Source organism: Glycine soja, chromosome 15 (genome assembly GCF_004193775.1).
Source record: "Glycine soja cultivar W05 chromosome 15, ASM419377v2, whole genome shotgun sequence".
NCBI classification, from domain to species: Eukaryota; Viridiplantae; Streptophyta; class Magnoliopsida; order Fabales; family Fabaceae; genus Glycine; species Glycine soja.
The window spans coordinates 775,228-797,861 of record NC_041016.1 but is presented as its reverse complement, the minus strand read 5'-3'; the positions used below and the strand labels follow the sequence as shown (position 1 = coordinate 797,861).

Genomic DNA, 22,634 nt, shown 5'->3' with positions numbered 1-22,634 from the left:
TAATAAAAATAGCTGACACATACATAAAAAATTTAACTTTACTTAAGCGTATTAGATTTAGTTGTTTTTTGTTTTCATTTTTACTTGAAATAAAAAATTGTGATAAAATTATGTTTGGTTAAATTTTTATTTTTATTTTCAATAAAGATATTTTTTCCGAACGAACAAAAAACCGGAAACAATAAGATCTTATTTTTAATTGGGTAAAATGAAAACACTATAACAAGGAATATAATTTTAAGTAAATCTAAAAATACATTTCTTTTTTAAAACACATTTTCAGTGTTTTTATTTCTTAAAAGCAAAAAATAAGAAGTCAAATTAAACATGTTTTCAGAATTTTAATATTTTAAGAATAAAAACAATTTTCCAAAAATAAAAATGTAAACCAAACAAAATGAAATTTCCAAAATAAAGGCAGTATTAGATTTGCATTGATGGAGTGATATTTGTTTTTTTGAAAACACTGGTGGCGTTGGGCCAAGCAAGAAATATTTGAATAAAAAAATATAAATTATCATTTTATAGTTACCAAAATGTGTAAATTGATAATGATTTTATTTTTAAAGAATAAAAATTTTAATTTATTTGCAAACTTTGTAAAAAAAAATAACAATTATATCTTATATATAACTTTATGATAAATTAATTCTAAAATTAAATTATATAACTTTAGGTCTCAAAAAATATAATTTATTATTAAATTTTACTTCTTAAAAACAAAATCATCTTACAAACATAAATATAATGAGATAAAATTTTCACTTTTTAATAATTCAGGACTATATTATAAATTTCATTATTTGAAAGGCTAAATTATTATCGATTTCCACGTTTAGAAAAAAAATATCATTTGCTAAAAAAGCCAGTGAGAAGTGGAAATTATTGGTATTGGCCTCCAAATAGGAATTAAGATCTAGGTTAGGGTTGTAGTAGAGATTAAATAAAGAGAAGAATTAGGATTAATTGAATTGCGAGCAAGTATAACTCGGCTCAGCTCAACTCAAGTGTTTGTTTTGTTTATCGAGTTGAGGCTGAGGTGAGGCCTTGTTTGCCTGACCCTGACCCTGACCCTGACCCTGACCCGACGAACGACGGAGAAAGAAGAGAGATTAACCGGGGAAGGGTTTAGGGTTTGGGAGTGGAAGAATCGAATCGAATCGAATCGAATTGAGAATGTCTCTGACGAGCGTGACAATGTCGGAGGAAGTGTGGTTAAGCTGCGTGACTCATGCATTGTCCACTGAGACCGAAGAGATTATGGGCCTTCTTCTTGGGGACATCAAGGTAACCTAACCTTTCTTTCTTTTCTTATCAATTAAATTCAACAAACACACACAGAGTAACAGTAGTTAGTGTAATTGTGGATGGATCCATGGATTGGATTCAGCATTCGAAAAACGGGAGTGTGACTGCATTGATATGGGGGGCGTCTCCTCAGACTCGGTCTGATCGGCGAAAGGATCGAGTGGAAACCAACCCTGAACAGTTGGCTGCTGCTTCTGCCTTGGCTGATAGAATGACCACATCCACTGGAAGAACAACCAGAGTTATTGGTTGGTACCATTCACACCCTCACATTACAGTTCTCCCTTCCCATGTTGGTAAGTTACTTCATTACACTTAAAATGGAAACAGTTAGTTACCTATTGTTAACTTGTTCATTCTGTGAAATGAAAGGGGTCAAGTGTGGTTTTATAAACTACTTTATAGCTTTTAGAGAGGAAATTGCTAGCACGGCCGGAACACCTTGCTGCAATGCAGTTCTTAGCTTGATAAAAAAAAACAGTATTTGATGTTTGCTATTCTAAATTTTGCTTTTTAAACTGTGCTCCAACTTAACCCCAAATGAAGGCATGTGTGTGTGACTGATTATATGGATCTAGTGAAGATTGGCTGGTTCAGATATCATTATCCATGAGAAATACCGTGCGTATTTTTCAAGCATGGTATTGGAGTTTCAATCATTTCATATTAAACACTAATTTAGCTGGAGCCTTCCAGAAATTAGGTTGAAAAGCTTTCTGTTAGACTTTATATTTTATTTAAGTATATTGTCATTTGTCACTATACATAAGCTTTTGATATATGGTTCTAAACTTCTAATGGCTCCTACTCTCCCTATTAGAAGACAAAATCATTAATTTTGGATCTATCTCCACGCACATAGCACATTGAAAATTTCTGACATTAGGCATGTTATAGAGTAGGGACTTGGGAGTTGGAGGGGAGGGGCACAACAAAGATTTTTTTGAATCATAACACATTTTTTCTTTTTTGTCCAATACAATACTCCCTACCCAGTATCTTTTGCTTTTATATGTTCTTTCTTAACGTCATTTAAAAAAACAATATATAACAAACATATTTACTATTTGGTAGATGTGCGGACTCAGGCAATGTATCAACTTCTTGATTCTGGATTTATTGGGTTGATTTTTTCCTGTTACAGTGAAGATGTAAACAAGGTTTGTGTTGAATGCATGATCAAAACGTTTTTTATTTCTTGATTTTCATTTAGTTTAAAATGGAATAACTTTGGACTGTATTCAGGTAGGAAGAATTCAAGTAATTGCTTTCCAGTCATCTGATGGGAAGCAGAATCACAGGTCAAGACCTATACCTCTGTCTCCTGTAAATAGAAGCCCTGTTATTGATATTGATTCATCACCAAGTTCCTCCGAGAATGTATCAACAAAGCCTGGTTACTTCGAGGCAGAGAATGCCGAGCAGGATACTGGCGATTCAAGAAGTGTTGTTGTTAGTAAGGTATAATTCATCATATCTCAAATTGAATTTAAATCTGGTATGTTGCGCTATGTTTTTTGGGAAAAGAATAGACTATGGTATTTAGAATGTAGATTATGCTTGAATGCAGAATTAAAAAACATGATGTTGCTTATAGAAATTGTAAGAGGGATGTTTATTTGTTAAAATAAGTTGTGTTTGTTTTCTGCTTTTCTTTTTTAATTTTTAAACAAATCTCTAAGATGACTTTGCAAAGTGTCTTTTTAATGTTAAAATACTGACGTGACATATTGTTTTTTAGTGTCCACTTCCAATGGTGGTGTTATGGTGTATTTATAGCATGGCAAAGTTTTCAGTTCAAGATACTTGAATCAACAAGCTTTAGAATCCCAACTTCTTTTTCAAACTATGAAAGGAAGAAATTGGATTGAGTGTTGGGAACTGAGATCCAAATGGGTTAGGTTGGATCCATTGATGGATTGGAGGCAATTATTATCAGGAATATATGTGATATAAAATTACATTACCTTGTAGTAGTAATTCTGCGCTAGTTCTGTATTAGAAACTGCATTATGGCAGTTATCATAGAAAATATTAGATCCAACCCACTGATGGATTGGAGGCAGTTGTTATTATTAGAAGTATATATGTGTGTGATATAAAATCACTTATCTTGTATTAGTAATACTGCATTATTCTGTATGGGAAACTGCATGATGGTTGCTATTCATAGAAAATAACTGATGACAGTTATGTATTAGGATTATATTATATCTATAAATAGTAGGGTGTGTAATTAAGCTAGTGTGTTGTTATTTGCAGTCTGTGAGCAGAGAATACTCTCTGTAGGAGACTTTGTGTCTCTGGGACAACAAGTATATTGCTGTATTATGTATGATTTCTGTTCAGTATTGTATTTGACTAGTTTATCAACTGGTGTTTTATCATAGAACCACCCCCTCGGCATGTGTCCAATCTGGATTTTTTTTATCTGAAAAATGTTTTACTTGAAGGTGATGCAATTATTTCCTATTACAACGCTGACTTTAGTGTATCTTTTTGTTGATATGGCGAGATGAGGGTATAAGATGAAACACAAACACTACAGGTTCATCATATGGGAAATGAATTCAGTTCCTTGAGGCTGTCCTATCAATAAAACTATACTTGCTTTTTTCTGTATAGATCTGCATTGTGTTTCCTTTTTTCTTATATTTATGCAATTATATATTTTGGCTAGGATGGGGGGAGATCAGACTTGGGGAATTTCTTTGCTAATGCTGATGCCAACTATCTAGGGAGAGATAAAAGTGGAGGAAACTACCATCCCAACAATTCAGACACCAACATAGTTGATGTTGATCCCATGGATATGTCAGAAAGTATGCAAGAGGCTATGCATCGTTCAAATTTGGACATGAGGTATAGAATATTGATGATTATGTAATTGACCACTAAGATCTTTGTCATTTATCAACCAATAGTTTTGGCCTATTTTTGGTAATTGGATTGCATCATGTCCCCTTGAAAGGTGAAACATAAGGGAAAATTGTGACTGCCGTTTCATATCTAAAGCCTCAAATCGAAGTTGACTTGATAATGACCTTGATAGCAGCTAGGTACTTGCCAATGAAGACAAACAGGAAGATAAAGGGAAGACCACAGTATCCATTTATGTCCTGAACAATAGTTGGCTTCTGTTTGAACATAAATTTTAGCCTGTCTCGAAAACATCCCCTCTAATGCTTCTTGGGGATGATTTCCCTTTGCTAATCTAAAGATTTCCTTGACACATTTGTGCCAAGTGTGTATGACAGGTCTTTAATAACTTATTACACCATAAATTTTCTATTAAGAAATATAATAACACAGGAGATGGGGATAGGCATTCTGTGGATGCTTCTCAATGTTTGTTGGTTAAAGTTTGAATGATAAATGGAAGCTATAACTGTAGAGCAACTCTTGAATATAAACAATAGCACCTTTTTCTGTCTTCTTTGTATTATGATTGATCTGGTCAACCATGTTTAATCATTTAGTAGGTTGACAAGATAGTTTCTCTCAATATTGGGTTTTAAAATGGCTTTTTATTGTTTGCAGTGGTGCAGAGTTCGTAAGAAAAGAAATTCCCCTATATGTTTTGCCAGCCTTGTCTTTAATCAACCTTGATTCACCACTATCGTCATACACTGATCTGCAACATGTACTATTTGAAGAGGAACAAAATGCATATAATCAAGCCATCTTACAAAATATGAGGTGATAATTTGATAAACTATATGGTCATTCTTAATACTCCAATTAGCTTTTTATGGAAGCATTTTGTGTTTGTGTGTGTGTGGGGTTGAAATGGAAGCATTTTATTTGCTTCCTTAATTTCCTATGTGCCATTTGTTTATACTTTGCAGGGATGGGAAAGTGCATCCACTGACTTTCATACACCACACTTCAACTTATCAGGCTTCCTTGTGCAAGCTGATTGAATATTGGTCAGAGCAAAATGTCCAATTTTTGTTCCTCCTTATTTTCTTTGTTGCCTTTCTAATAACCTTTTACTACTTTGTGACTTTACAGTTTAAGTCCTGCAATAAATGCACTTCAAGATCGACTGAGAGAGAATGAAATTCGGGTATTTATAAACTTTTATAGTTGCATCATGATAGTTTTTCATTGACCATTAGCTTCTGAAAGTTTAGGGGATTTTTTATATATATTTCAAATCCTTTTTCCGCGATTCTCTGTGAAATTCAACCATTTTATACTTTTTTATTTACAGAATGCCCTAATTTGGATTGACAACTAACTTGCCCCATCTGTTTTATTATGCTGTATGTAGATTTAGGTGTGATTTCTCCTTAAGCACGCTCAATAGTTATTTGATGATCCAGTAAATTTGAGATTTTTTTGTCCACCAGGACTATTTAACCCTTGTCGAATCATTATAAACACGTGTTGTACTTGCGTTTTTGATATAACAGTTAGCAGTTCTGAGTGAAGAAGCCAAAAGTCTGGAAGCTGAGGCATATAGAGGGAGTGAAGCAAGTGTAGGATCTCCCCGTCGAGTTGCATCTCCTGTACATCGAGGAGGTTCCTCTCCTGGTCTGAGAAACTTGCATGACTCGCCTGAATCACTCGGTTCTAGGAATGTAGCAAGTCCTGGTAGCAGGAGCAGAAAAGGATATTAAAGTGACACCCCCTCTTTGGGAGTAATGCTCCAAGCAATGTAAACGATGATGATGGTTTACGATGGTTTTGCTAAAATGGGATGTTTAATATGTAGAATGTACATGGAAATGGTGTTGCCTCAGCAAAGTTTGCTAGTTGAAAATGATGCTAAATTAAGTATTATGCTAGTGAGAGTCTAATAGTGTAGAAATGGTGGTTTGGTGATTTCATTCACTTGGAAGAACACATTGAAATGATCAAATGGCATGCACGGTTGGATTAGAAGCATGTTAAACAGCCCCCTACTCATATGGCCACCGTTTGACCCTGATCCTTATGCTAAAGTTAAAGCAGGGTTAGATGATGAGGGAGAAAAAAAAATTGTACACAGAAATACAGAATCTTATACTATCGCAATTGCTGCTGCTATTTTCAACGTGGAAAAGGATTTTGGTTAAAAATAAAATAAAAGATTAATGACTTGTGATTTGGTTAAGTCTAGCCATACGAATGATACGATGAAAAGGAATAATGAAATAATGATAAATACCAATTAATTTTCCGTGATACTTCCACAGCTTTAGCTGGATAGTATTTGATGTAACATAGGGCTTGCTTATCCCGACAACACTTTATGCCTTGATTTTATATTACATGCTTTAATTTTACACACATTTTTCTACAAAAGTTGTCAAATATATATTACATATTTTATATTATTTATTATAATTTCTCTCAATAATTGATTTCCATGTATTATAAGATTTTTTTTTTCAATATTATGACATTGATCGAAAATGTTCATTAACTTTATTAATGATTATTTCTTCTCGAAAAGGTTGATTAGTTGTAATAAAATCTTTTATTTCAATTTTATTATTTTTATCCACAAGACTACAATTGAGACCTTGCATAAGAGATTTGTCACATGAATCAAATAAAATTGATAAATTTTGTAATAAAAATATATTTAAGATAATATCTAATTTGGTTAATAATATAATTTTTTTTACACTTATGGTACATCAAAATTAAACTTATATATATTTGAATTTTTTATTTTGCATAATTTATTTATTTTATATTATAATAATCATTCTATAACATAAAAACATTAAGTAAACAATTTAGTCAAGTGTCAATTCATCTAAAGTTGAATGTAAGCTCTTCAAAAGTCAAAAAATGAGTTTCATATATAAACATAACAATTCACCATGCATATTTAAAACTACAAATTATAATATTTGGAAATCTGAATTGCCTTTCCATCGTGAAAGACCATGCTTAAAATTAAAGTGCTCCTTCTGTGCTCGAACCATGACGTATAGAAGTTCCTTTAACTAACTTTAAGCTTCTCGGTTCATTTCATTCTAGACTTCCCCTGGCCTCTTTCTGATTATTGAGTAAAAGAACAAATGTTTACAATGTACTTTACATTACATCAAGTAACATGCCATGAAATCTTGAAAGAAAATGAAGCTGAAGCCCACTGCATGCCAAAGTATATGTTCAAAATTCAAAGTACATCTCATCTTTGGAATTGTAGCATGATTTTCTTTCCCTTTTTGACCTCTTACTCTTTTAGAATTTATTGATTCCATTTATCAAAAAGTACTGCGCACCCTCTGTTTATTCACTTTTTCTATGGCCTCTACTACTATATAAACCACCCTCCATATCACAATATTCCTTCATCATCAGCTTCTGCTTCGGTAGTACGTGCTGCATCAATCATCTTGAGGTTGGTCTTTGTAGTTTTCATAATGTTCTATTTCCCCTCCGCCTAGTGTCTCTATAATATTATTTTCCGGTTAAATAATGCAAGAAATGTAGCAATGCTTTAAATCTTTAATACTTAAACTCTATTAGTACTTGCTTCATAACGTTGTAAAGGAAACTAATTAGGAAAGTTATGAAACCCGTCCGATTATTGGTCAGGTTGAGTTAGTGGGTTATTGAGTTAGTGGTCTAATCGGTGGGTCAATAATTAACCCGGTTTAACCCGATATATATTAAAAAATTAAAAATTATATAAGTGTCTATTATATATAAATATATAACTAACATTATTTGATTAAGAAAAATTTATTCATACTTCAAAATCAAAAAATAACAATTGAAGTATTAAAGTTAATAATACAAGTTCACAAATAATAATTCGATAACATAATTATATAAGTCCTGGGTTTTTTTTGGAACATTTTAGAGTGTTTTTTGGTTTTTATGCTAACGGGTTTTAAAAACTGATTGAAGTTGCAAAATTTATCCCAAACCGGTCAGGTCTGGCTGAATCATCCTAGGTCAGATGCATGGTCAGTCCAATAATCAAATTGGTCCGTTTATGCCATCAAGTTTCTGCTGGACCAGTCTAACCGGCCGGGTCTTTAAACTATGCTAACTAGTATTTTTTTTTTTTTATGATAAATGTTAGTTTTGTTGAGAGAGTGGATCAAATCCACCATCTTTTTCTTCTTTCCTTTTTTCTTAACTATTCAACCTATCTTATATCTCCAACTAAGTAGTAATGTGCATGCAGAGAGAAGAAATGATGAGCAGGTGCGGGGAAAGCGGAAGTGCAAGTCATGGCAGCACCTCAACTTTCAGGTGACTGGTATTGTGGTGCAGCTAACTGTGGTGCACACAATTTTGCTAGCCGTTCAAGCTGCTTCGAGTGTGCTGCTGTCAATAATGACTCAGCTGCTGACACCTCACGCTCAAGAGCCTTTGGAGGCGCTGGGACTGCATGGAAATCTGGTGATTGGATATTCAATCGGTGAGTTAGCTAAGTTTTTTTTTATGTATATAAAAAAGTTTAAGTGAGTTGAATTTCAAAAGCTCATCAAGATTAATAAGCTAAGTTGTAAGTCACAACATTCACACACAAACCTACTAACTGACTATCTACCCATCAACAACAAGTTCAAACTTGCATCTCGAGTGGTATTCTACCAACTAGACCAACTTTAATCGACTAGACTAGATATCAGCTAGATACCAACCTCTCTCTTTTGATTATTGATTCCTTTTGAGGGGACAATTTGTTTGCTGCTGTTTTTGAAGATTGTGAAAACACAGTTGCAAAAGGCAACATTGGCATTAGAGATGTGCAATATTATGATCTTTGTTGGGTTCCACTTTCCTTTACTGCCTTTAGGAGGTGCATACTTTGAAAACTTTCTATCCCTACTTTGCACCCTTTATAAAACAGTGGTTTAAATGCCATGTTACAATAAGAAGCTGCATCCCTTACACTTTCTGTGATTTACCACATGAATCAGCGATATTGCTGTTTTGTAGTTTAAATTTTGGGTATACTCGGATTAAAGACTTCATTTTATTGTATGGTACATGATTTTCTTCAAATATTCGGATTAAAATATAGTTAAAGTAAAAGATCCCACACGTTAACAAAAAGGCTTAACATCTATTTCTTCTTTTTTTTTTTCTATTTATATCTACACTTTTTGTTTAAAGTAAAAGAATTTCTCTCAAAGATTGCTATAAACATCACTTACCATTAGGTTGATCCTTTATACAAACTTTTAAATATATAAATTAAAATTACTCTATTATATTCTTTTAATAAATCAAATTTACATAAAGTATAAAATAACATTAGTTTGATTTAAATTTGAAGATAATATTATAATCATTACAATAGTATTTTAAAGACAATAAAATTTGTTAGAATTTAATATAAATTATTATTTAATTTGAATTTTAAAATAATAAAATATTCCTGATAACAATAATAAATACAATTTAATTCAAATAATTAATAGTAACAATATTTTAAATTTTAAAAAAATACAAAATCTTAAAAAACTAATCTCACTTTTATAGACTTTGTGTGGAAATATTATGATTTCAAATAAAATGGATCACTTTTAAAAAACTAAACTCTCTCATACTAGTCTGTGCCAACAAAAATGCGAAAATAATTAACTTTTGCATATTTTTCTCAAATTTCTCAATACAAATTAGAACCGAGAGTATTTTTAGGAGATTTCCTCCAACAACAACATTTTTAGAATTTTTTTCTTCTTAACCTTCTATCTCTTTTAATCTATTTTTCTTATCTTTATTTCTAAATTGAATTTCAATATTTTTTCAAAAGAAATCTACTTATATGTACAAATGAATAAGCTCGTGTTGTTACTCTAATTTCCCTACTCTCTCCCACATCCTCTCATCAAAATTATCTGTATCATTAAACGGTGTAACTCAGGCTATGTGCATCTCATCTTGCAAATTTTTCAAAAGTTTCTTTATTAATTTCTGTAACTACCCTTACTCATTTCTTTCTCTAATATTTTTGTAACTTCCTGTTCACTTTTTATTTTCCTTTTAATTCTATCCTTTTTTGTTTCTTCTAATAGTTCTTTAATCAATTTTTGTAACTCTATTTTTTAACTCTGAAGATTTCTTTCTCTTCTGTCGGTAATTTTATATCCTTATTTCAGTTTACTTTTAAAATTTAATGCTAAAAATATTTTAAACTTCATTCTACTTTTTAAATAACATACTTAATTATGAAATATTCAAAAATAGTTATTTTGTAAAAAAAAAGTCATAATATCATTGACAAATGCTTTTATGATTATTCACAATTGTTAGAAGATTTATTTTTTATTAAGAAAAGTTAAAGTATAACTTTTATATACATAGTTTTTTTAACAGCTCTCCATCATATCTTCTTCTTTCTTTATATTCTGTATAGTTTATCCATCTTTTCTTATTATTTTTTTTAAAAGTATACTTTTATTTTTTGGGATAGATTGTTTCTTTTTTCAAATTTCTTTCAATGTGCTATATAATTCTTTTTTTTTCTTCAAATTTTATAATCTCTAATTTCTTGGGATATATTATTTTTTTTTCAAATTTCTTTCTATTGGCTATATAAACAAGATACTGAAAAATTGAATAAGCTGGCACAATGCACAAGCTAAAATACTAGTCATAAATAATCTCCTTATAATATTTTTTCATGTCTTTATTCTCTTATATACTTTTATTTGAATATATTCATCATCCGTGAAGTGGTGATATTTTCCTAACTAACATGTATATGATATATCTTTTTATGTTTTTAATATCAATAGAAGAATTTAACAACTACAACTAAATATAAGAAACTAATTTTAAAGATATGCTCCTACATGCATCATAAAATTTTATCTCTTTTAATCTATCATTTTAAATATTTTGAATTTTAATTTGAACATTTTTTAAAGAAATTATCAATAATTTAAAGTAACAATTGATTACAACATAAATTATTTCTCATATTATATGTTCAAAAAAAATTATTTATTACATATTTCAATTAAAATATAATTTATATATTTAAAATATTTATTTATTATAAATTATCAATTTTAATTATATAAAATAAATATTTATTGCGTATCATGCACATGCATGTATAATAAGTTATTGACTTAGTATATTAATCAATTTTTTTTAATGAATCAAATTCCTTATCATTTAAACTAAATATTGACATAGTATATTAATATATGAATAATAGTGTTTAAAAGTTCAACATTCTTTCATTTTGAATTCTGCATAAAAAAATGTTGACAAGCACATTTTCTATTAGTAAATAATAAAATTGATTAACACTCTTATATGAGTTAAAAGTGGATAGTGACCTGATACAAATTTGATTTGCCACAATTATCCGGATATATGGTAAATATACTATATCATTATAGTAAAGTTAAAAAAATAGGATAGGGGTGAAAGGTGGAAATTGAGAATGAAAAAGGAATGAAGAAATCCAAATTACAAGTGTAGCCCTGCCCTGCCCAGATGTAACAGTTGAACCTCAATTCATCATTCATTCTATGTTGTCTCTCTTCTTCTGTCGTCTTCTTCCCTCTCACTCTTTCAACTTTCAAGTAACACCACACCCTTCTTTTCTTACTCTTACTCTTATGCTTTTCACCTTCTTCACTTCACTACCCTCTACCCTTTTCTGAGACACAAACACCCTCTACCCTTTTCTGAGACACAAACACTCTCTTCCTGTTCCACGCTTCCAATGGCTTCATGTGAGTCTTCCTTCCCTCTATTTCCTTCTCTTTCTTCTCATTGATTGGCTTACAAATTACGAGTTGCTACTTGGGGCGAAAAGTCTTTTTCCACACCCCTTTTTCTGTCCATAGTTTTCTGTTTTGCATGTGCTTCGCAGTATCAGAGGCTGTGTGGTTAATGTGATACCAAAATTGATATATCTTCTTCCATTTATTCTACCGTATAATGAATTACTAAGATGGAAAATGTGATGTTTGGATATTTAAAACTGGACACGAAAGCGAATTTGAAATAAGGTTTTGGGTTATCTAATATGGTTATTGCTGGTTTAGTGATATTATTATATTTGCTTTGTACTGAGTACTTACTGATTATGGGTTCAAATTTTAGATAAATATTTTGTGACTTAAAAGAGTCAGAGCAACATAGGTATGATTAAAAGTTATAGAAGATTGTCACATAAAGGGTAGGAAATTTTTTCAAATGATGGGTCAAGAAGTACATACACTGTACTAATCACTGGGACTTTTCAATTCTATAGGTATCAGATTGTTGTTAAATTCGTAAATTGCTGCAGCCTTCACTTTGATGTCTTTCAGTCCTTTTTTTTTTTTTTAATGTAAATATTTCCATAAACAGCATAACAGGTTGTAACTTTGTAATGATTTTTTGATGTAGAGGTTGTATTTGCCTTTGAAGCTTTATTTTTACTGTTTGGCTTGGTTAGGTTCACGTTCATTGTTGACTTGGAGATATATTTGAAAGACTTTGGGATTAACTTAGCCCTGACAACAAAATTCTCTCATCTCTCTGATTTTTTAGTATCCTTCGAAGAGGAAAAAGTGCCTTGATTTATATAATGTGTATTGTGTGTCAAATAATCGTTACTACTATCCAATCTCTTTATTTTGCTTTCTGCTGGTGTGTGTTCATTCCATGACTTAGCCTTAGCTGAGTTAGCTCTTTTTTTTCAGAGCTGTAATTGACATTGCATTAGTAAAACTCTATTCTTTTTTCTAGATTGTAGCAGATATTTCTTGTCTTGACATATATAGATACTTACCATGCTAAGTATGATAGGGTATGGAGTTTCTTTTAAGACCACTAAATGGTTATTTATGTATCCCAAAAAAATAATGGTTATTTGTGTCATTAATTCAATGGCAGGTAGTATAGGGACCCCAAATATTAAAGCATTGAACTTGCACTTTGGTGGAAAAAAAGTTGGCCTTTCACAACAATTTGGTACAAGAAGCTGGATCAGTAAGCAGTCACTGCAGTACACTAGTTTGGTTATGTCACGACAGAAAGTTAGGTTTTCACCGACAGAGATCCAATGTAAGTTCTTCTATTCTTTGATTTTTTACAATTTTTTTCTTGTGTAGGCCATTGCTTTATTATTCAATTTCTTTAAGCCTATTAGAAGAATTCTTACCGTCAATGATTTTAATATAAGGTTTTTTTATATAACAAAGTCGTCATGAACCGAGTATTCCAAAAGCTTAAGCTATTGGATGAAAGTACAAGAATTGTTTTACATCTAACACATCCCCTCATGCAAATCATATTGTGTTGGCATTCAACTTTTTATTTGAAGAATGGTAGCAGCAAAGATCAAACTCTACACCACTTGACAACATTGATATGCATGTGCATTCATGCTGTAATCTGGTTCATTTTTTAAAGACTTTAATTTTTTGTGTAAAAACTGGGACTATTTAAAATACCATATAAAGCAATTGATTTGTAGTTTTGCACAAGGCAAAGACTATTAACTTGATATTTGTACCATAGTCTGACTTCTATAACATACTTTAAATGGTTACGTAACAGTTGTTACAAGGTCAGAAGGTTCTGAAGAGGTTAAATCTTCAGGTTTGACAAGTGAGCTTATTCCTAATCTTATTGAGGTTAGTATTTTGAAAATCTCACTGTCGATTCATCTCAATCATCTATAAATCAGATACAAATTTGTGATGACTTTATTATGCGGTCTTCATCTGTTACCTTATTTTGTTCATTTAAGGCTTTGACTATTTTTAAGATTATTTTCAATTTGCTGTCTGAGGCTTGACCTGATTTCTATTTACTCTGTTTGATTTCTGAGTATTCAACTTTTACATGCTCTGATCTGATATATTTTATAGCATATTTTGCCTGTATATATCTAGTCTAAAATTGACCAATGCCTTGCTTGAAATCTTGGTCTACATTAGGTTCTTGACTTTAAGCTCTTTCAGATTGAACTGGCAAAGCACATGCCAAAATAAGAATAAAGGTTGTGCCCAAGTTTATGAACCTATCAGATGTTTAACATTCTAAGGCTTGACCTACAGCACATGCATGTGCTCTCATTCCAATGCTGTAACTGTCTCACTCAAGTTCAGACTTAGCTTAGATCCCAAAATAACTATTTAGAATCTGGATTCCAGAAATTTGTATTGATACTTTGTGATTTCCTTTACTTGGTAGTGTAAAATAATCATTTTAATCTGTTAGTTCTGAAGTTTTGGCATGCTTGAAAACCTTCTCTTTTATGACGCTTGAAAGGAGATGTTATAAATTAACTCATAAGTCTATTTTCTACCTTATCCTTCATGAATGGAAAATTTGAAGTTCTATATTATTGTTTCTAAAATTTTTAAATATGTAATCTCTTTGCAGGTGGAGTTCCTGCTCACAAAATTATGCGACACAAGTTCAATTGGGGAGTTAGATTTAAAAGTAAGCACAATGAAATTGAATTTTGATCTCTTTATCAGCACAATATTGTTCAACTTCTATCTCATAAGATACATCTTAAATCTTGCTTACTATTGTTGTTTCCTTTCTTGATTGTCCTCTGCCCAACTTCCAAATGACATCAGCTTGCTGGGTTTCACCTTCATGTAGTGAGGGATTTGACTGAAAAAACTAAAACTCTACCTCCTCCAATTCCTGCTTCTGAAAGTATAATTAATGTCACAGAAACACCTAAAACAAATGGATCAGTTTCTACAACTTCGTTGGCTGTCTCGAAGCCAGTAGACCCAATACCTTCTTCTGGGTCCATCCAGAGATTCCTAAACAAAGCTGCTGATGAAGGCTTGGTAATAATTCAGTCTCCAAAGGTAAGAATCTGAAACTTATGGTTTACATCCCTTACATAGTGCACACTCTAAAACCATAGAGCAGGTGGGTTTCTTTAGGAGATCACGGACGATAAAGGGGAGGCGTGCTCCACCATCATGTAAAGAGGTACAGTTGTGCATGGCTTTTCTCTTTTCTTTTTGGGGAAATCTTGTTATCTTGCACATTCACACCTTGTGTGGATATAGAGAAAATACAACTCTGAATTACTTTTTCTTTATGATTTTCCCATCTCTATCTGTATTGACAATTAAATATATGATCACAAAACTGCAATATTTTGGAAATAAGGCTGGCAGTAGCTGGGCAACTAGACAACATTTGTTTTATTAGTATGCCTTTGGCTTGTTTTTTATGAAGATGTGTGCCAATTGACAGAAACAAAATGTTGAGGAGGGGCAAGTGATTTGTTATATTGAACAGCTTGGTGGTGAGCTGCCAATTGAGGTTTGGGTCTTGAACTCTCTTCCAAGTTGCATGATTATGATATGATGACTACTACTAACCATTGTTATGACTCTCATGTTTGTAGTCTGATGTGTCGGGAGAGGTCATCAAGATCCTACAAAAGGACGGCGGTTAGTTTCCCGAATCAATTTAATTTAATTTCTCTCTAAAGACTAGACTAGTACTGTGTGGTGTGACTCTCATTTTTGGTCTTTGACAGATCCTGTTGGATATGGTGACGCACTTGTTGCAATATTGCCATCATTTCCTGGAATAAAGAAGCTTCAATAGCCTCGAATTTTTGGAAAACAGTCATTCTTGCCAGCCATGCTGTAATTGAGTCATACATATATTTCATTACTTTTGAGTTCATGTGGTCCATAGCTTATTTGTTTTGCATATCAAAGACAAAGGGTAAAATCAAACTACTTTGTTTTCTCATACTTTCCTATTTGTGTTGGTGGTGTTGTCACGCTCACTCTCTTGACATTTCTGTTTGCAAATAGCCGCCTACTCAAGACACATCTAGACACTAGACTAGAAACAAGTGGCTTCTTAAAAAATAAATAAACACTGCTCGATGTCGTCACACACGGGAAGGAAAAATCATTTGTTTTCCTATGATAGCAACATATTTTTTTTAACATTCTTTATTATTGATTTGAACATATTTTTTTATTATTGTTGAAATTTATTAAAAATTACAAATTTTGATAGGTTTTATTTTTACATTAATGAGTTTTTCTCTTGATTTTTTTGTAATTTTTAATAGAATCAGTAATATAGTTTGTTAGAGACTAAAGAGTGTGTTGTTTGCACTTGTTTAAATAAGTCTGGTCAAACTTATTTATTAAATAAGTCAAGTCAAACTTATTTTTTAAATAAGTTAGGTCAAATTTTATTTTAAAAAACTAATTTAGTTAATAAAGTTAGATTTTAGCTGATTCAAAAGCTTTTAAATTTAATAAATTGGCTTATTTAAGTAATTATTATTATTATTTGAGATTATGTTTTTTTCTTCATTTAAAAGGTTAAAAATATTAATTTATATATAAATTTAGGCTTATTAATTTAGTTAGAGACATGTTTTATAAAGTATTAAAAAGGTTTTGTTATAAGGTAAGCTTTCAAATAAGTTTTTCGAATCAGTTTAGGTTTTAAAAAATATTAGATAAATAAACTAGGTTCAGGCTTTACAAAAATGTAATTCAATACATTTTCAGTTTTTCACCCTTAACGAAATAGTTTCATGTGGCATACCAAACTGTAAATGTGGGAGATTTTTTAGTTAAAGAGGCGTGACTAGATTTTAATCTTAAATAGCATGACTTTTTTTTATTAGACTCATTTTTTTTAATAAAATTGTAATTTACCTTTTGTGAATTTTTTTTATCATAACTTATTTGATTGTTTTTTATTTGTTTTGTTCAGTATTTATGCCGAGACTAAGGAAAAATTATATTTAATGGGTAAAATAAATGGAAGACTAAAAAATGAAGCTTATGAAAAATATTTAGGGGGATAAGATTATAATTTTTTCTAAAATAACTAATAATCTAAAAAGTTACGATATTTGAGATTTAAAGATTTTTTTTAAATGGAATTGTTTCCTCCATTTTTTAGGATTATTTGGTTTGAGAACATATTTTTTTATTTTATTTTCATCTTCAATTACAATTTTTTTTACCTTTTATTTTAATTTTTGTTTTTAAACATCTACAATAGGAATAGTGATAAAATTTATTACTTTTATACAATCTTTTATTTAATGAAACATAATGAAATATTTTTATATATCACGACATTTATTATATTTCATACCTTGTTCTTAGTTGTAAAGTTTGTTGTACACTTGTGTACAAATAAAATTTTTATAATGATAATAATAAATCGTATCATTCACGCTTTGTTTGGTGTAAAAGAAATGATAGATAAATAGAGGAGAGTAATGAAGAGTTGTGGATCAGTGGTAGTGAAGATTAACTACTTATGGGTACAAAAGAGAAAAAAAAGAGAAGAATAATTGTGTAAAAATGAAGAAAGAGAAAAAAAAGAGAAGAATAATTGTGTAAAAATGAAGAAAGAGAAAAAAAAGTTGCGGGTCCTACACACAAATACTTATGTGCAAAAAAAATAAAAATAACAAAGAAATAAGTATAGATCTAGGGTTTTATTTGACTACCAAAAGTTATCTCACTTACATCTCTGTTCTCTAAGTTGGTCTGTTGCTCATGTTAGACTGGTCACGTCCTGTTCTTGCTACAGTATTCTCCTAGTTGGTCTTTTGTTTGATATCCAATAAGCAAGGTAAATATTTTTTTCTATGATAGTTTATTAGCTTCATTCCTTAATGGATTAAGATTGTGTAAAAAATGATTATATATATTTTTTCTTTTGGTGACCGGAATGCCAAATTGATAATCACTTTTTTCGATGCATAATCAATTATGTCATATTTTTCTCTCGTTTATATCAAATGTATTTTAAAAAAGGGTAAATTAATAATAATAATTTGTGTCATTCACACTCTGCATGGGGTAAAAGGAGAAAAGTGGAGAGAAATAATGAAGAGTTGGGGAGCAGCAGCACACAAATACTTATGCACAAAAAAGAGCATAAATAACAAAGAAACCGATATGGATCTAGGGCTTCATTTGGCTTCCAAAATTAATCTCGCTTAAATCTCTCTTATTTTAGTTGATTTGTTGTTCATGTTGGTTTGGTCGCCTCCTGCTCATGCTACACTATTCTTCTAGTTGGTTATTTTTTTGATACCCAATAAGCAAAGGTAAATATTTTTGTCTATGATAGTCAATTATCTTCCTTCCTTAATCAATTATATCAGGTTTTTTTCCTCTCTCGTTTATATCAAATGTATTGTAAACAAGGATAAATTAGTATTTTTATGTCTAGCTCTATTTTTTCTTATTTTTAATTTTTGTCTATCTTATTTCCATTTCACATTCTTCTGGTAGTGTGTGTTTGAGACTTTTGAGTTGAGGAAGGAAAGAAAGATGGACGCAGAAGAAGCACAAAAACAATTAACACATTATAATTTCAAGGAAGCAGAATTGTCAGATAAGAATAAGTTGGTGGTGAAGAAGACAGAAATGTGCAGGAGATTCAGGAGGGGCGTGTCCGTTCACGGACGCACCTCTCATTTCCTTCATTCATCCACACTACTCCCAAACCCATACAGACTGAAAGAAGACAAGCAAGCTTGGTCACGTATGGATGGACTTAGTGAACAAAAATATTTTGATCCAACAAAACACAAATTCTATTGGGTTTGATTTGATGCTACATTTTAAAATATTTTGCATGGCATTTTGTGATTCTATAGAATATTGAACTGTCCCTGTAAATAAATTCTGACTCTTGTTTTTGAGAATGCAGAAGTAGGGAAACTTCGCTACTCTTCTCCAGAATCCAAGAGAATGCGAACTTCTGCAGCTGCTCCAAGTGATGGCTGCTGTTATGCAGAACAATGGATAATGCAAACTTCTGCTGCTACAAATGCCTCAACTAGCACTGTGGCAACTAAGAATGAACCATCATGTCCTGTTAAGCTCATATTCAAAAACAATGATCTACAAAGGATCAGTGGCATCTATGCTGAGCAAACTGGCTGGACTAGTGAATAACTATACCAAAACTAAGCAGTTTCTCTTAAAATGTAAAATTGTCGAGAGTTTTACTTCACTATCAATTTGACGGAGTTTGTTTTGAGGAATATGGTTCAGTCTATTTTTTACTATTTTTCTTTTTTGACAGGTTATATACGTCAGTATTTTATTCAGATATTAGATATACATAGCTTTCTTTTTACAAAGCCTGCCAAATTTATGACACTATTATGCGTTAGCACTTATAATTATTACCAGGCCTTCTGTTATACCCCATTAGAGTAACGAAAATAATATTAGCTAACAAGAAAAAAAGCTTTCAGAGAAATTAAAATCATAACCAGCACATATTCTCATTTGTACTGTTGGAGCAGATGTTCAGTGTTGCATTATATGAATTCTGCCATAATTGATATCCAGAACGGTTCAGATTTCAATAGATGATAATATTTTTTTTATCAGTCGCAAAACTAGCCCCTAAGCAAAAAGATTATATATATATATATTCCTAAGCAAAGACCTTTTTAGCATTAAAATTACTAAGCTAGCAATGCAAGTAACGTATAAAACAAGAGATCTCGGGAAAAAAGAAAAAAAAAATCTCTGAACTTATTATATTTATGATTCCAACTTATTTTGGTATTCTCTATCAGCTCCATAGCTTCTTTTGGAGTTTTTAACTTGATCTTCCCACCAGCTGAGACATCGAGGAGCTACTTGGAATGGGGTTGCAAGTCATTAATGAAGATGTTGAGCTGGACTGACTCGCTAAACCCATGTGTAGGAGTCTTCCGGAGTAACCCATGGAAGCGATCAAGGACTTCGCTCAATGATTCATGAGGTATTGGTGAGGATGAGATTTCCACCTTTCCCTCAACAGTCTTGGATTTCGGGAAGTACTTCTTCAGGAACTTCTCCATCATCTCATCCCATGTCTGCAGACTATTCCCCTTAAACGAGTGAAACCATCTTTTTGCTTCACCGGCCAAGGAAAAAGAAAATAAGTTGAGGTTGATGGCGTCTTCAGAAACTCCTGTTATCTTCACCGTGTTACAGATTTCGATGTATGTGGCCAGATGTGCGTACGGATCTTCACTTGGTAGGTCATGGAACAAATTCTCCTAAATCAACTGAATGAGGAAATATGGATATGAAATGTTACCTGCACATCTAGTATGGCTGTACTAGTGAAGTATTAAGGTATAACAAAGTTAGAATAATCCTCTAGCGTCATCCTTTGTGGACGATCTTCTATCATGATATGTTCTTCAAAGAAGGAATGTGAACTATTCACAAAAGAAATAACTACCGTGCACGTTATCACAAAATAAAAATTAAAACTTAAATAAATATTTTTTATTTTTTTAAAAAAAGAATAAAATAAGAGTGAATAAAGAAAAAAATTGAAAAATAAAATAAAGCAACTAAAAAAATTAATAGATAAAACAAAATTTAAATAAAATAAAAAACATAATTGCTCTCAAATTGGGATTTGTAACGACCAAGTACGAAAACCAAAGTCCCGACAACTGCGTCAAAAACTTGTTAACTAATTGACAAGTGTAACAATTTTATCATAATACTCGGAAGTCCCGAGTGTCGAATCCTACTTAGATTGATGCAAACCCAATTTAAAAGCAAGAGATAAAGAAATAAAATAATAGATAAAGAAAGATAAGGGATAAGATAAAGATTTAAAAGAAAAGATAAAATATTTAAAAATAAAAATAGAAGATAGAAAAGATAAAATATTTGAATTAAGATGATAAAGATAAAAGAAAATAGAAGATAAAGAAAGATAAGATAAGATGAAGATAGAGGAAGATAAATCCTCATAATGTGATAATGTTGGGACCTAGTCTACCTTATTTGCCTAACATGTATTATTTTAGATTTTTCTCTATCAATTTTGTAAATTTTTCCTACCCACATCTATTAATATGCTCAACCCAGATCTCTCACGATGAAAATGAAGAGCCTAATTTATGTATTCTCTCCCCGAATTCCTTTGCAAAGATGAAATCATAAACACCATTAAGTGTATAAAGACTTATGCAGAGGCACAACAAAATAACTCTATCCCTAAAAATGCAATATTGAGATACCATTTTCCAATTCTATAGACATTACCATTTCTCAATAAATAACTCCTAAAACTAATACATGTAAGGCCTTGCTTGTATTTCTATTAAGAGCGACTAACCCCTAAAGATGATGCAAGAATGCATGATACATGAAATTAAAATAAGAAAGGATAATAGGAAAAAAAATACCTGATTGCATTGATAGATATGAAGCATTACAATACATTTATTGATTTTTTAGGCTTGTCAAGCCCTAACTAAGAGAGGGTTTTAACCTCTCATTGTCATGAGAGACTTCTACACTTTAGGGGATTGAGGTGGATGAAAGAAGATGATGGATGACTAAAGAGAAAGGAATAGACCAAGTGCGTGGGTTGTGAGATTCCATGTCTTTTTCTTTTGCTTCCTCCTCCTTATATAGGCACTAGATAGTTTAATTTTCACTTTGACTTCGGTCTTACTGCGAGCTTTCGCGCTAAGCGTTGGACTTCTTCGTGGGCTTTTTTCACGCTAAGCGTGTGTTGCGCGCTAAGCCTGCTTTTCAATTCTTTCAATTTTTTCTTCAAACCTTTTTTTTTCAGTTTTTGCATCAATTTTTCCTCTAAAGCACGTAAAATCTTCTTCTTTTGAATTTTGCTAATAAAAAATAACACAGATATTAATTTCTTCATTATTTCAACTAATAGTAATAAAAAATCAACTTTAAGGTTCTTATGTTCTTGAAATATGAATAATGATTTTTTTAACATAATGAATAATTTATTCACATAACAAAGTTTTGCAAAAAAAATTACATTTGCCCTTTCTATTTCATTTCATCACATCATGGTGTACTTATTTTTCCTTCTCTTTCTGTCTCTGTCCCTTGTGTAAAATATTTGTAAATGTTGATATATAATTATCATTATTATTGAAATATTGACGCCAAACATCTAAGCTGCTCATGATATTTGAGCAAGCGTTAGTACAGTCATCAAGAACAAAAGTTCGTATACCAAAATAATAAAGGAACATTGAGTGAGCAGTTTTTGGATATCAAACAAACTTTTTCATAAGATAATTTTATTGTGACCAATTTTCCCTCTTTTGTAATTATTTTTGTTATAACACCTGTTGCTCTAACCGATTGTCCACCAATTCTGAGTGCTATTTATATGTTATGTATAGCAGTACCTAAAGACATATTGGTTGAAGTGGATTCTTCTTTTTGATTAATCAAATGTCAAAATCTTTTCCCAAATGTTACAAGCTTAGACAGATTAGAAGTGATGAAAACAGTTGTTGTACGTACTTGTAAAGAAATCAAATGTAGCAGTGGTATAATAATTACATATGCACGGTTGCGGTTGTTGTTCCAACTCAAAATGAAGCACAAAGCATTTGCATCCTCCTCTGA

At 31.3% G+C, this 22,634-nt stretch overlaps 3 protein-coding genes across 8 annotated transcripts; all 3 read left to right on the top strand.

Moving 5' to 3' along the window:
* Positions 1-934: 934 nt before the first annotated feature.
* Positions 935-6,391, top strand: LOC114388178. The gene is made up of 9 exons (XM_028348512.1): positions 935-1,287; positions 1,391-1,604; positions 2,383-2,468; positions 2,554-2,769; positions 3,989-4,170; positions 4,849-5,007; positions 5,157-5,237; positions 5,323-5,377; positions 5,727-6,391. The coding sequence occupies exons 1-9, from the start codon at positions 1,177-1,179 to the stop codon at positions 5,931-5,933; spliced, it is 1,311 nt and encodes a 436-aa protein (XP_028204313.1). The 5' UTR covers positions 935-1,176; the 3' UTR covers positions 5,934-6,391.
* A 5,344-nt stretch (positions 6,392-11,735) lies between these two features.
* Positions 11,736-15,979, top strand: LOC114386523 (biotin carboxyl carrier protein of acetyl-CoA carboxylase-like). 3 transcript variants are annotated; one of them, XM_028346537.1, is made up of 10 exons: positions 11,736-11,907; positions 11,938-11,969; positions 13,120-13,290; positions 13,786-13,862; positions 14,617-14,676; positions 14,820-15,062; positions 15,127-15,189; positions 15,460-15,528; positions 15,614-15,659; positions 15,749-15,979. In XM_028346537.1, exons 2-10 carry the CDS (start codon positions 11,960-11,962, stop codon positions 15,817-15,819), a joined length of 810 nt encoding a protein of 269 aa, XP_028202338.1. In that variant the 5' UTR covers positions 11,736-11,907; positions 11,938-11,959; the 3' UTR covers positions 15,820-15,979. The 3 variants fall into 3 exon arrangements, with proteins under 3 accessions (XP_028202338.1, XP_028202337.1, XP_028202336.1); XM_028346536.1 differs by having other exon boundaries at positions 11,737-11,969; XM_028346535.1 differs by lacking the exons at positions 11,736-11,907; positions 11,938-11,969 and having other exon boundaries at positions 13,074-13,290.
* A 1,627-nt stretch (positions 15,980-17,606) lies between these two features.
* LOC114387780 lies at positions 17,607-19,338 on the top strand. Of its 4 annotated transcripts, none has more exons than XM_028347979.1 (3): positions 17,610-17,835; positions 18,504-18,756; positions 18,925-19,338. In XM_028347979.1, the coding sequence occupies exons 2-3, from the start codon at positions 18,543-18,545 to the stop codon at positions 19,170-19,172; spliced, it is 462 nt and encodes a 153-aa protein (XP_028203780.1). In that variant the 5' UTR covers positions 17,610-17,835; positions 18,504-18,542; the 3' UTR covers positions 19,173-19,338. The 4 variants fall into 4 exon arrangements, 3 of the variants coding, with proteins under 3 accessions (XP_028203780.1, XP_028203781.1, XP_028203782.1); XM_028347980.1 differs by lacking the exon at positions 17,610-17,835 and adding an exon at positions 17,878-18,316; XR_003661409.1 differs by lacking the exon at positions 18,504-18,756 and having other exon boundaries at positions 17,607-17,835.
* Positions 19,339-22,634: the final 3,296 nt, after the last annotated feature.